The sequence below is a fragment of the Thalassophryne amazonica genome, chromosome 10 (assembly GCF_902500255.1).
Source record: "Thalassophryne amazonica chromosome 10, fThaAma1.1, whole genome shotgun sequence".
NCBI lineage: Eukaryota > Metazoa > Chordata > Actinopteri > Batrachoidiformes > Batrachoididae > Thalassophryne > Thalassophryne amazonica.
The window spans coordinates 77,753,093-77,767,829 of NC_047112.1; the positions used below are offsets into that span (position 1 = coordinate 77,753,093).

Here is a 14,737-nt window from a genome sequence, read left to right on the forward strand (position 1 = left end):
TATCAGGTTGTCCTAAAAGTTCCCTGAAAAGCCTTCAGTTAATTCAAAATGCTGCAGCTAGAGTACTAACGGGGACTAGAAGGAGAGAGCATATCTCACCCATATTGGCCTCTCCTCATTGGCTTCCTGTTAATTCTAGAATAGAATTTAAAATTCTTCTTCTTACTTATAAGGTTTTGAATAATCAGGTCCCATCTTATCTTAGGGACCTCATAGTACCATATCACCCCAATAGAGCACCAGCACTAGCTAGGTAGATAGATATTTGAGAAGCACCTGCTGCAGATTGTCCGACCCTACAGAAACTTACTGTTGATATTTCTCAATGACTGATGGAAATGAAGGCTAAGACAGATTCAGTGAGTTTCAAATGTTCATTCATTCACCCCTGACTTGTCCAAAGAAAACTGGCTGCAGAAGTGATTATTTATATTAACAATATCACTAATAATTACCGTGTCCAGTTACCAATGATGTGTTAAAATGGAAACATTATGTATACAAACAGCTGCAATTCTTAAATGGTTAATGGAGTGTTTTGTTAAAACTTTCAATTAAAGCCAAAAACTCTAAACTACAACACATCTTGATTTTTGTTTTAAATTTCACCTCCACTGTGGTGGTGTACAGAGACAAAATGGCAAAAAATGCCACTGTCAGTTAAATTCAATTCATTTATACAGCACTAATCACAGCATAAGTCGCACTAAATACTTATATGTACTTGGCTGTGTAGAAAACAACGTTATTCAGATTTGAGCAAGAACTTGCTTCAAAATACAGCCTTTTATTTGCCTGATGTTCGTTTTAGACAACTGAATGGTTATATTTCAGTTTTTGTCATATTTTATTTTAGAGTCACCTGAAATATGACAAATTAAAGAAGTGGTGACTTAGTAATTTGATGCATGTTTTTCAGGTTGTATTTAACTCGCACAATCCTTTCACAAGAAAGCTAAAAAAAAATCTATTAACTTCAGAGGATCAGAGTGAACCCCTGTGGTCCACTGGTGCCGGTGCTTATCTCCGGATTCCGCACTATGATGTGATGAGAGTCTACAATTCCTCCTGAAGGGATGCCGGTCCGACACTGGCTACTTCCCCAGCCAAGGCTGGTACCCATTTACAGCTGGGTGGACTGGGACAGTGCAGACCAGCCTCTTGTCCAAGGACACAGACAGACAGCATGAGCGGGATTCAAACCCAGCTTTAAATATTGGCAGGCCAGCTCTTTATCCACTGAGTGACCAGCTGCTCTGCAGAGTAAATTCAGTTACATGGACATCCAAACTGATGAAAAGAAAAGATTAATCCAAGAAGTGCCAGACAAAGGGCTGTGGACATCCTTTGTCCTTTAATGACTGAACAAGTACTAACTTGGACTTTTATGAGAAAGAGAGTGTAACAAAAAATATTGTATATACAGAGGCTTTAACATGATAATATTAATTTTCTTTCTTTTTGAAATAGTTATAAACAATAATAGCATTTACTGTTCTGTAACGACGGGCATTCAACACAATAGTATACATTTATATATGTAATAAAGAAAAATGGTTTGAGACCATGTTGAGCATCTTACCTTCAAATAATCCAGCTGTACCACTTGAGATCGCTGAAGGAGCTCCACAAACAGGTAGATAAGCAAAGCCTGCAAGTCAGAAGATGAAAAAAGTCTTTTTAGTGGGTGACTCATGTTTCAGTTATGTTTTTACCCTTTGTTAAAGAAAAATAGAGGACATATTTTGACCTCAATCAACTACCCTTTCCATCCATTTTGTTTTGGCCAAAAAGAAGAAAACATTAGAATGAGGATCTCATTTCCACTCAGATCTGCTATTTGTATTAAGCATGGTGAGTTAGTGGTAAGCACTGTTGCTTCACAGCAAGAAGGTCATGGGTTTGATTCCTGCCTGTGGCCTTTCTGTGTGGAGTTTGCTTTTCTCTTGATAACAGCAATGCTGGATCGCTAAGTCATGTTCTACGTCAGTGGTTCCCAACTCTGGACGTTGCTGACCCTCTAACCTGCACACTTTCCATCTCTCCCTGAGCTGACAAAAGCTAAATCACTAATTCAGGTGTGGTCCAGAATGCACAATGTGTTGAGTTTCCCCAAAATTTTACTGTGGAACAAAAAAGATACACTGCATGCACATTTATTAGACATGTGAGTATTCTGACCTTATTTCTAATTACCTTTTCCAACTTCAGGCACCAAAAATACAATGGCTTGTCCACGCCCTCAAAGACTGTTAAATTACAGCATCTCCACAGAGATCGTTTAAGAACTACCTTAACCCTCTGGGGCCGACGCATACGATGGCTAAGACCAAGCTTTACTATATTATAAATAACTTTTGAATGAAGAAACTTACTTTTTTGCTGAAAAGTTAACTCCGCGGACTTTCGAGCCAGCCATTGGCCATCTTTGTACTCCTCATAGAAGCTGTGTGATGACGTGCGCAATGTGAGTGTCCAGTCGGAATTGGTTCACCGTCACATGATTTTCCAAAATCCAATCGTAGGGCAGATTTACCTCACGTGAAAAGCCAAAGATCATTTTCAGGAGTGATATCTTACTAGTTGGCCCATTTGAATAGCTCCAATGAGTACATACTATTAGTACATACTCAGTGTGCCCTGCGCCATTACGCACAGTGATCAGTGAAAGCAGGAGCAGACGGAGAGCCTCTGATGACAATCTCACGTGCTCAAACAAAGAGTGTGTAACTATCAGGATTGCTCCACTAGTTTGCATTACTGGATAACCCTGTTGCTTTCTCTGCGTAAAGCACTGTTTACCACATCAAAATAACAAATAGACCATTTTGTATATACTGTTCAAAATGTGCATTTGTGTTTATTGTTTGAACCTTACTGTTGTACAGTCTTTCACACAAGACCTCAAATTACCTTTATGAAGTGTTAAAACAGTTGTTTATTATAGTTTGCTGTGTGTTTTGAATAAATGTGTGTGGAAAATTATTTTTTGCTTTATTTTTTCCTTGCCTATTTTTGAATGTAAACCTTTATTATACTTATAAAACACAACAAAAACATATATATTCTGAAAGCACAGATTGTCCTGAAAAAAAGAGACATAAAACTTGATTGTGGGATGCAGGAAGAGCTGTTAACAGCAATAATAAAACATTTATGCCAGGCGAGTGAACTGTCCAAAAAATGCCCTCGGACCCCAGAGGGTTAATACAGACTGAGAACAGGTCATTCACAACCTTTATGGGATTGTTCAATTTTCCACTGTTAGTTTGGCAGGTAGGTTTTTTGTGTTATTCCAAATAGCATTTAGGCCATACGACACTTACCTGGGCAAAAAAGCCAGCGATAAAAGAGATGAGGAAAGGCACCAATCCAGCATGAGCTATTGTCACTGGAAGACCTGTAAATCATGATCAGGTACATAAATACTCCCCACAGACTACAGGCAAGCAACGTTAATAGAAGTGATGCAGTCTACACAAAGTTATTTGACTTTTTGTCAGCCTGAACACCTACCTGTCCATCAATCGATATTGCTGCCAGCTTTTCTCGCTCTTGCAGACATGCCTTGCAGGCCTGTCTCAAGCTTACCATAAAATTTTATGGATAGTGTTGACTTCAAAATTGAATTTAAGTGACTGAACAAGTGCTAACTTGGAAATGCTCCACCTTTATGGAACTACATGGAGACCCTGGTGAAAACAAAGTTGTTAAATGTAATGTCCCATGTAATTTCTGCCTCCACAAAAATCCCTCTGTGTTAACAGTAGTTCATAACCACAGATAAATCTGCTCGACCAGTGAAAGCCAACACATGGGCAGAAACCTAACTAGGTTCCTCATATTCTTGAAAGGGTAGTTGTAAAACAGCTAACTGATCATCTGCAGAGGAATGGTCTATTTGAAGAGTTTCAGTCAGGTTTCAGAATTCATCATAGTACAGAAACAGCATTAGTGAAGGTTACAAATGATCTTATCATCAGACAGTGGACTCATCTCTGTGCTTGTCCTGTTAGACCAGCTGCTTTTGATACTGCTGACCATAACATTTTATTACAGAGATTAGAGCATGCCATAGGCATTAAAGGCAATGCGCTGCGGTGGTTTGAATCATATTTATCTAACAGATTACAATTTCTTCATGTAAATGGGGAGTCTTCTTCACAGACTAAGGTTAATTATGGAGTTCCACAAGGTTCTGTGCTAGGACCAATTTTATTCACTTTATACATGCTTCCCTTAGGCAGTATTATTAGAAAGAATTGCTTAAATTTTCATTGTTACGCAGATGATACCCAGCTTTATCTATCCATGAAGCCAGAGGACACACACCAATTAGTTAAACTGCAGGAATGTCTTACAGACATAAAGACATGGATGACCTCTAATTTACTGCATTTAAATTCAGATAAAACTGAAGTTATTGTACTTGGCCCCACAAATCTTAGAAACATGGTGTCTAACCAGATCCTTACTCTGGATGGCATTACCCTGACCTCTAGTAATACAGAAGACTGCCCCTCTCTGAGCCTGGTTCTGCTGGAGGTGTCATCCTGTTAAAAGGGAGTTTTTCCTTCCCACTCTCGCCAAGTGCTTGCTCATAGGGGGTCGTTTTGACCGTTGGGGTTGTTCTGTGATTACTGTATGGCTTTTGCCTTGCAATATAAAGCGCCTTGGGGCAACTGTTGTTTTGATTTGGCGCTATATAAATAAAATTGATTTGATTTGATATTGATATTAACTGGTTTTGAAAAGAACAAGTCTATTCAGCAAAATTGTTGGTACTTACCCAAGATTCCTGTTCCTAGTATTGTTGCAACAGTTAAGAAATCTGTTAACACAAAGACACTTTGTTCAGACTGAGAAAATTGTTCAGAGAAAAACAGAAGGGAGGAGGAAAAAAACAGAGATTTAGGCTGCTACTTGAAATTATACATGTTCATACGTGAGGCAAAGCTGCACTTCAAAGGTGCTTTACAAGAACTGATACCCAAAGAATTCATGTTAAAGTTAACATCTTAAACTTATATTGTTAAGAATATATAAATACTGTATGTAGATTATCCCCAATCATTATATCAATGGGTATTTCATAATTCAATGAAATCAGCAGGATTTCTTCCATGACTGATGCATCCTGTCTTGCATCTGTTCTATTCTCCTCCATTCCCATTTATTCACCACTTTGGAGCCACATATTTAAGAAATTGTACATATCCAGAACATCAATGACACAGTAGGTCCTCCTGGTCCATGAGGTCTTGGACAGTCATAAAATAATTTGAATTACATTGATGCCATGTTCATGAAAATCACACTAAATGACAACCAAACATGGAGATCTCGTCTGAACCCTGCGTGATATCACAGGTTTTGACCACTTCGGGGGACCTCAACTCCGTTGCGTAACAATACACAGCATAACGTCACACGGATAAGTGTACTGTTTTGTTTTCAGCTGCGATTACCGAAGCAGTCGTGAAAAGGTTTTTTTTTTTCGGTTTCCATTGGAGAAGAAAATGTGAGGCAGATGGGAGATGTCATGTCGGCAAGCTAACCAGAGTAGCTCCGCTCTCTCAGCTACAAAAACCCATTGAAAATGCCGTGTTTCTGTCCCCCGTAAGTAGAAAAATTAGGTCATATGCATCATATTTTACCGCTGCAGCAAGTCAAGTTGATTAGTCATTGTATTTCTGTAAAAGGTGTTAGAATCTGGAATAATTGTTCTGATAGTATTAAATCATCGGTAAGTGTCAAAAGACTTTATAAATCAACATAAGTTCTTACTATAGTACACTATATTAGGCTGTTTTGTGGTTCTTTTTTGTTTATTTGCACATCATATTACTGATTGTTCTGTTCTGTTACGTAATTTTTCTGATTGTTACCTTGTTCTGAGTGCATTTAAATGTGTATAGTAACTGGTGTAGGGGGTGGGTGTTTATAAGCTTTTGCTTCAGCCCATGCCCTTTTGGCTGCACCAAAATGGGAAATTGTTTGCGTTATTGTTGTATTTTCTTCTGTTTGTTGATTTGTTTTGTTAGTAAGAGATTCTTATGTTGGTATTTTGTTTATGTGCATGCTGAATAAAACTTATTCATTCATTCATAGTAGGCCTTGGGTAACCCTGACAGACGAGAATAAATGCAATGATCACAGAATGGATAAACAGGTGTGAGAGGAGTTTAAGAAGACCATGGGGAAAATGCTTGGTCAACCTCAAAGACATTTTGAAGAACTCAGGGGGACAAGATAGAGCCTGGTGTAGACAATTGCAGCAGAGAAGAAGAACCACTGACTTCAAATGGGTATATCATCTGACAGGACAGTGGAAGAAACATTTAGGAGAAACTGAAAAACAATGACGTGTCCTGTTTTGAAGAAAAAGAGTTGAGGGAAATGGAATTCTTGCAGCAAGTGTTTGCCCCTTCATTTGACAAGTGGTTGGTGGACTTTAAGTAGATCTATGACGATGTTGTTGAGGTTGCTGGGGAAATACTGGGATGGTGGTACCAGCTGATACTTGCACAATATACCCACAGCAGGCAAAAAGCCAAACATGGTTTCAGTGGTTTCTCAGGGCTGCCCTGTGTCACTCATTCATTTGTAATCTCTGTGGATATGAACTAAAGACCAGGGTATGACGAGTGTCCATTAGGACATTTCAGAGTTACATCTCTGCTATTTGTAGATTATCTAATTCTGATATCTTCTTCAAGCAAACTGCAGCATTTTGCAACCAAATGTGAAGTGGTTAAGAAGCCATCTCGACACCAAACTCTTACCCAAATGGGAGGAGGCCCAGATTTAATTCCAGAAAAATGTAGGCGGAATTATATTTCCAATATAGCCTGGGAATGCACTAGGATCTCCCAGGAGGAACTAAAGAATGTAGCTGGGAAGATGAACATTTGTGTTGCCTTTCTCAGCCTGCTGTCAGGACAACCTGCCCCGGGCAAGTGATGCAAAACAGGTGGATCATGTAATGTTATTTTAAACAGCACTGAACTGAAAAACACTGGACTCACCATATTCTCTGTGCTTGATGTTACGTGCAATATTAATGCATAGAGTACTATAGATAAAGTCTGTTCATGAAGAGCGGCAGTGACAAGCCAACACTCCTCTCTCACGGCTTGTTGATGGACGCATCGACACAGGTCACTTTTCTGTCACATTCATATCCATCACTTACACTTTACAGATCTGCCATCGTCCCTTGAAATAACCTGTCATTTCAAATTACACTAATCATTTTTCATGATTCTCTTGGCGATTTTCCACTGTACTGTCCTACAACTTCTCTGAAGATGGCAGAGGGGTATATGGCATCAGTAATTAAACATGTCATTATGATCTTTTTCTATTCTAGCTGCTGAGGTAACAGAACAAATCAATAACTCTTGTTATGGGAATAAAATGATTTCATTGAGAAAGGAACATGGGCAAAGTGACCCTCATACACATTTAGCAGCATTTTGATTTTCATCATTTCAAACGTTTGCCTGTTGGATTCAAACTATTTCTACTCATAAATCAGATTATAGACATACAGACAGGTCCATAAGTAGTTGGAAGTGTGACAAGTATTGCTTCTGTCCAATTATGCCGTATTAATAAATTACTGATAAGCAATTAAGTAGAAATGTTTTATGATGCTGAAACTTCATTTTGTCCTGTGGCCTTCCTTTCAGATTAGTTTATAGCCAAAGGGAAGAATTTGGGCATCTCTGATTCTAAGGCTGAATATAAATAAATAATAACAGATCCATATAAGTCCTTATGACAGAGGCTGTTGGACCCACATTTACTGTAGTAAAAGCATCAATGCAAGTTACATGACATGTGCATGATTCGTGATAACACTATTTCTGACAGAGTTCAGAAATAGATTAGAATAGAACAGAATGGAAACTTTGTCATTGCACATATATACACAATATACAATGAAACCTGTCCTCTGCATTTAACCCATCCTAATTACAGTTAGACACAATCCAAACACTAGGAGCAGTGGGCAGCCACAGTCCAGCGCATGTTTTTAGGCAAGACAAACTTTACTAATCCCCACAATTTTTCATATTTAATTATGAAATTTTTACTGAAGATTCATATCCTGATAGGTGCAGTGGCTGCACTCTGCATTGTGTTGTTATGACTCCGCCCATTCGCTCCCCTCGGGACGTGAACTCACGATCCTCGGCATGGAAGTCGGACTCTCTAACCAGAAGGCTAAAACCCTATGGCTCTGGCCTTGTGACCAGAGAATCCTTTTGAGCTGTTGGGAGTGAAGTTGTACTAACTACATATGCAGAGCGACACCTGCTGGCCTCCGTTACATAGGCAAGAACTGATTCAATTTTAGAGGTCATAGGTCAAATAGCAAAGTCAGGAAAAATCTTGGAAAATTAGAAAAATCCCATCTTTAAAATGGAATGAATTTTCAAAAATTTACAACTGCCAAAAAAGTTTCTGTGTAGGCTCTCAGTTGTCCAGGTGGTTTCCATAGTAGAGAAGCTTGAATCTTCGACTGGACTGGGTTGCTTGACGTGAGGACGTTTCGCTTCAAGTCACAGAAGCTTCCTCAGCTAAAATTCTTGCTCTGGTAGTCTGACTTCTGTCTTGACTCTTGTAGAGAAGAATAAACCAGAAGCCAACAAAAGCTGGAGTTTTTTAACCTAACCAGACCCCACCTACCGAGAGGCTGACTGCTATAGGCTAGTGACTAAACAATAGCTCTAATTAGCACCTATTGTGCTCTAGTTAGCACTCTCCTAATGACAGGAGGGAAGCCTCCTCTGATGGCTCCCTCGACAACTCTCTCCTGATGACGTGAATGACTCATTACCATGAACAAAAGACTGAAACTGCTTTGACCTGAGTACCACATTGTAAACAGGGGACAAAGCGTGTCTGAGACCCGCTCCGCGGTTAAGGCTGGGTTTCAACTGTTTTACAAAGAATGCTTCCTTGACACCTCTTTCAAACCATTTCTTCTCTCTGGCTAAGATTTTAACTTCCTTCGTGTGGTTAGTGTCTTTCAGGTGGAGATGAACTGCAGACTGAGGTCCACTGGTGACCTCTCTGCGGTGCTGGTCGTTCACGGGCATCTCTCCCAGTCACTGGTTCAGATATGTCGATGACACATGGGTTAAAATCAAGCAACAGGAGGTCGAGGACTTTACAGAACACATCAATTCGGTGGACTCCAATATCAAGTTCACACGTGAGGATGCCAGAAACAACCATTTAGCCTTCTTGGACTGTGATGTTACGATTGGAGAGAACAGGCAGCTCCAGACAGAGGTTTACAGAAAACCCACTCACACTGACCAATATCTGCTCTTTGGCTCAAACCACCCCCTTGAACACAAGCTTGGGGTGATCAGGACTCTTCAACACAGAGCCCTACAGGTGCCCACAACTGCAGAGGGAAGGGTTAAAGAACAACGACTTGTACCGAAAGCCCTCACAGTGGGCCTCATGTATCAACGTTGCGTACGGCAATATTTGAGCGTATATGGGGTGTACGTCAAAACGGCTGCGCCACTTGGCATTTATCAATGTGGTCGTTGGCGTACGCTGCGCTGAAAATATACACCAGGTCGAGAGGTGGCGTAAATTATACACCAAAATGAACCAGCGCTGGAATCCATAAAAATGAAGATGATCAACATGATAAACAGTGCCATTATACAAATCAATGCATATGTTACATAAATAACACTTTCCTGATTATACTACATAATAATCAATACAAATCCCGCCTTTGCGGGATTGTTATGGAGCACGATCCGTGGTCACAGCGCTGACAGGAAGGAAAGCGCTGCTCGCCTTTTTCTCCAGACTTCGAGCCTGGAGCCAGAGCAGCGCTGAGCTTAACTTCATGTGGTGTGATCGTTTTAGACAATGAAATTGATAATAATAACTGTAGTTTCGTCATTCCCTTAATTCGCCCGTGCTGCAACCAGGTTTTGTCATCTCCATTCGGTTGTCACAATAAAATAAATACAGAAATACATTTAACAAATAAATAAATCCGACAGATTAGGCGTGTCTTATTAATTGAGCGAGCAAATATCCACGTCAAGAATTATTGACATGTGAAAAGAGAATACAGTGGTCCCTCACTATAACGCCGTTCACCTGTCGTGGCCTCGGAGTCTCGCGGAGTATTTAGTCCAATTTTGCATGCCTTTTTTTTTTTTACAGTGTTCTGTGTTCTGCGTATCTGTTTATAAGAATCTTGTCGCCCAGAAGAGAAAAGAGCGCCAACAACTACTCATAACTGTGTTTATCACACAGAAACACACACCTGCAGCCAGGTGTGAGTGGAAAAAGGCGCAGCGTCAGGACGCAGAGGCCCGATCTGTGAAATACTGGTCAGTCACTATTAATAATTTCTTATGTGTCCGACCTCGTTCGTTGATCATTAAAATTAATTTGTTAGTTCTAAATGCCATCATAATTATTTATAGGAAAACATTCTATTTTTATTTTTCAAACAAATGTTTGGGCCTGAAACAGTTTGGTCTTATTTTCCTACTAAGGTTTGAACTTTGAGAGTGCTTACACACGAGAGAAAAGTGAGAAAATGTTCATGATTGAGAAAGTGTATAAACTGTGTATAAAGTGGTTTTACAGCTTTGAAACATCTATAATAATTGTAAAAAATAACGCTGACTACGTCGCGGTTTCGCATATTTTGGGCTATTTTTTAGAACGTAACTCCCGCGAATAATGAGGGACCACTGTAACACTTTATTGATTATATACGACAAAACAATTGATATGACAGCCGCTTTGATGCTCTATTGGCACGTGTTGTGATTGGTGGAGTTCTTTTTCATTGCCGTCTCCCGGCTTCCATGTCGTAAAATGAGGGTGTGTCTGAAGCAGAGTCTGAATATTTATGGGCGTGTTTATTATAATTACGATCGTTTCCACCCGCCGCATTTATCAAGATCACGTCAGGCGTACGCCGGAAATGGGCAGGTGCGCACTGCTTGATACATGTCACGCCGTAAATTTACGCCACAAGTGCGCAACATTGATACATGAGGCCCAGTATGTGGGTACCCACGTTGGTCCCTGGACAAAGTGCAGAAGTCTCAGAAAACAGACCAGATACACAGGAGACGGAGACAAGAAGAAGAGGAGTGTCTCTCCCTTATTTAGCAGGAGTAGGGGAAAAACTACAGAGAATCTTCAGACAGCACAAAATCCCAGTTTACTTTAAACCAGTCAACACCTTGAGACAGAAATTAGTTCACCCTAAGGACAGGATCCCTAGTTACAAACAGAGCAATGTAGTGTATCATATCAGATGTCAGGAAAACTGTAATGAACACTACATAGGTGAGATGAAGCAACTTTTACACAAGAGGCTATACCAGCACCGCAGAGAGGGTGCCAGTGGACCTCAGTCTGCAGTTCATCTCCACCTGAAAGACACTAACCACATGTTTGAGGACAAGGAAGTTAAAATCTTAGCCAGAGAGAAGAAATGGTTTGAGAAGCAAAAACGTTTGAAGCGAAACGTCCTCACGTCAAGCAACCCAGTCCAGTCGAAGATTCAAACTTCTCTACTAACTGCCAAAAAACATTGAATTTGTAGGATGGTATTGCATGACAAAGTTTGATCAGGATCTGATCCAGATTACAGATTTTGTGGCCATTTAAATTTAACATCAAAAACCCTATTCAATGTATATTTTACATTATATCTTAATCAAACATGTCCCAATCACACTCATATTTGAAAGTGAGATGCAGACTGGCACTCACCATCACCTGACAAAATGTGATCAGAATCCGATCCGGATTGTGAATTTTGTGGACATTTGAATTTAATATTGAAAAGCCCTTGTTGATGTACATTTTGCATTATATCTCAATCAAAAGTTCGTCAATTATTCGCATTTGTGGCAGTGAGGTGCAAAGTGGCACTCTCAATGAACACACTAAGTCTGATCTGCATATGGTCCATATTGTGGATTTAGCGGATATTTGATTCTTTTTAACACTGAGAAGCCATTTTTGGTCTATATTTTATATTATATAACAGCTGAGTGGATCCTTGTCATTTGATTGGTGCTTTGTATGTCACACGACATAGATTAATTCATCCCATTTGTGTTGCATTGCATTTAGAGTGCGGCTTGGTTCCATTTAGAGTGCAAATTTGGTTCCATACTTTTGGTACCATTGCACTTTGCACACACATGCACACGCGTATATATATATATATATATATATATATATATATATATATATATATATATATATATATATATATATATATATATATATATATATATATATATATACACACTCAACAAAAATATAAACGCAACACTTTTGGTTTTGCTCCCATTTTGTATGAGATGAACTCAAAGATCTAAAACTTTTTCCACATACACAATATCACCATTTCCCTCAAATATTGTTCACAAACCAGACTAAATCTGTGATATTGAGCACTTCTCCTTTGCTGAGATAATCCATCCCACCTCACAGGTGTGCCATATCAAGATGCTGATTAGACACCATGATTAGTGCACAGGTGTGCCTTAGACTGCCCACAATAAAAGGCCACTCTGAAAGGTGCAGTTTTATCACACAGCACAATGCCACAGATGTCGCATGATTTGAGGGAGCGTGCAATTGGCATGCTGACAGTAGGAATGTCAACCAGAGCTGTTGCTCGTGTATTGAATGTTCATTTCTCTACCATAAGCCGTCTCCAAAGGCGTTTCAGAGAATTTGGCAGTACATCCAACCAGCCTCACAACCGCAGACCACGTGTAACCACACCAGCCCAGGACCTCCACATCCAGCATGTTCACCTCCAAGATCGTCTGAGACCAGCCACTCGGACAGCTGCTGAAACAGTCGGTTTGCATAACCAAAGAATTTCTGCACAAACTGTCAGAAACCGTCTCAGGGAAGCTCATCTGCATGCTCGTTGTCCTCATCGGGGTCTCGACCTGACACCAGTTCGTCGTTGCAACTTCGCACAGCCATTGAAGAGGAGTGGATCAACATTCCACAGGCCACAATTGACAACCTGATCAACTCTATGCGAAGGAGATGTGTTGCACTGCATGAGGCAAATGGTGGTCACACCAGATACTGACTGGTATCCCCCCCCCCAATAAACCAAAACTGCACCTTTCAGAGTGGCCTTTTATTGTGGGCAGTCTAAGGCACACCTGTGCACTAATCATGGTGTCTAATCAGCATCTTGATATGGCACACCTGTGAGGTGGGATGGATTATCTCAGCAAAGGAGAAGTGCTCACTATCACAGATTTAGACTGGTTTGTGAACAATATTTGAGGGAAATGGTGATATTGTGTATGTGGAAAAAGTTTTAGATCTTTGAGTTCATCTCATACAAAATGGGAGCAAAACCAAAAGTGTTGCGTTTATATTTTTGTTGAGTATATATACACATACACACACAAAGCCAAAACCATGTGAAATAATTACAATAAGAAAAAGGTGAATAAAAAGGGGATTTCAAATTTGTATTTTTTATTATATATATTTTTTACCCCATAGACTTCAACTTCACAAATCCTAAATCAAGGCCTGTTAAAAAAAATAAAAAAAAATCAATTAATAAAAAAACAGTCACATCATGTGGTGGCATTTAAAGCAGTCTTGGCCCTGTTTAACCGCGTTTTTACGCTCTAGTATTATGAAAAACAGAATAAAAGACGCCACAGATTTAAATATTTTATTTTTACGTATTATGTATGCGCGCGCGCGTTTCTCTTCCCTGCTGTAGCTGGCTTCGGGTGGAAAAACAAAACAACACAATTATTACTGTTTATTAAGCCGATTTCTGTGCATTAGAAGCACGCCGAATTAAACTGTGAATGGGAATGCTTCATGTCGGCTCACGGTGAGGATTTGTTACGTACGGTGTGCATTTTATTAGAGCAATAAATATTAATTTCGGGATTTTTTGAGTGGAGTCCGCTGACGGTCATTAGCCCCCTCCTGCGTTAACACGTTAATTAAAGCTAAGACTCTGGAAATTAAAAAAAAGACACGTGATGGAAGCGTGTGCGTTTATTACGTTGTGACAGCACTGACGACGTTTGTGCACCACAGTTAGTGTGTTTGTTTGACTGTGTGTGTCGGTACTCACAGCACTGCAGGTATATAAACCACAGCCTCCAATGTCCATCCGCGGTTTTGCGCCTAATTTGGACGGACACGGTGGTGACACGGCTGCTCGAGCTGCGAGCCGTTTGCTTTCTGTTCTCCTCTACATCAGTCGCCATCGCGTCCATGACCTTATATCTTCACACGCACGTTCTCCTGCACCGCGTGAACGCGCCTCACTTCTCTGAATGGATGCACGCGCCCGAGTCTCTGTCTGATAACGAGCTTCAGCACAAATTTAAAAAATATCACTGCAAGCGCCACTTATCGGGTCCAAGCAGCCTGCAAATATTTGGACAGTGTTGCACAATTCGTGAATTGTTGTACTCGTGGCTGTAAATCATAGTGGCAAAAGCAGGTCCCAGCATAAGACCATAATTTCCAAATGTTTAACAGTATAAGCCGAAATTGAACCCTGACCCACCGGATAAATGACTTAAGGCACCTTGACACTTGCACAAATTTGATCCACGCACTGGCACACAATCTGGCAGCTGAAGAAAGTAAGAACTGGCAAATCAAAGGGAAAGAATGAGAACTCATATTCAAAAAGGGGTTC

The 14,737-nt window shown here is 40.1% G+C and overlaps 1 protein-coding gene across 1 annotated transcript in view; it reads right to left on the minus strand.

The window, feature by feature from the left end:
* LOC117519560 overlaps positions 1-14,322 on the minus strand; it is a 103,007-nt gene extending 88,685 nt beyond the window's left edge. The window contains exons 1-4 of the mRNA XM_034180852.1: positions 14,162-14,322; positions 4,790-4,831; positions 3,327-3,400; positions 1,583-1,651 (exon numbers count right to left, since the gene is read on the minus strand). Coding sequence (XP_034036743.1) covers positions 1,583-1,651; positions 3,327-3,400; positions 4,790-4,831; positions 14,162-14,306 — 330 coding nt within the window. The 5' untranslated portion in view covers positions 14,307-14,322. The remainder of the gene's footprint in view (positions 1-1,582; positions 1,652-3,326; positions 3,401-4,789; positions 4,832-14,161) is intronic.
* Between the last annotated feature and the right edge of the window lie 415 nt (positions 14,323-14,737).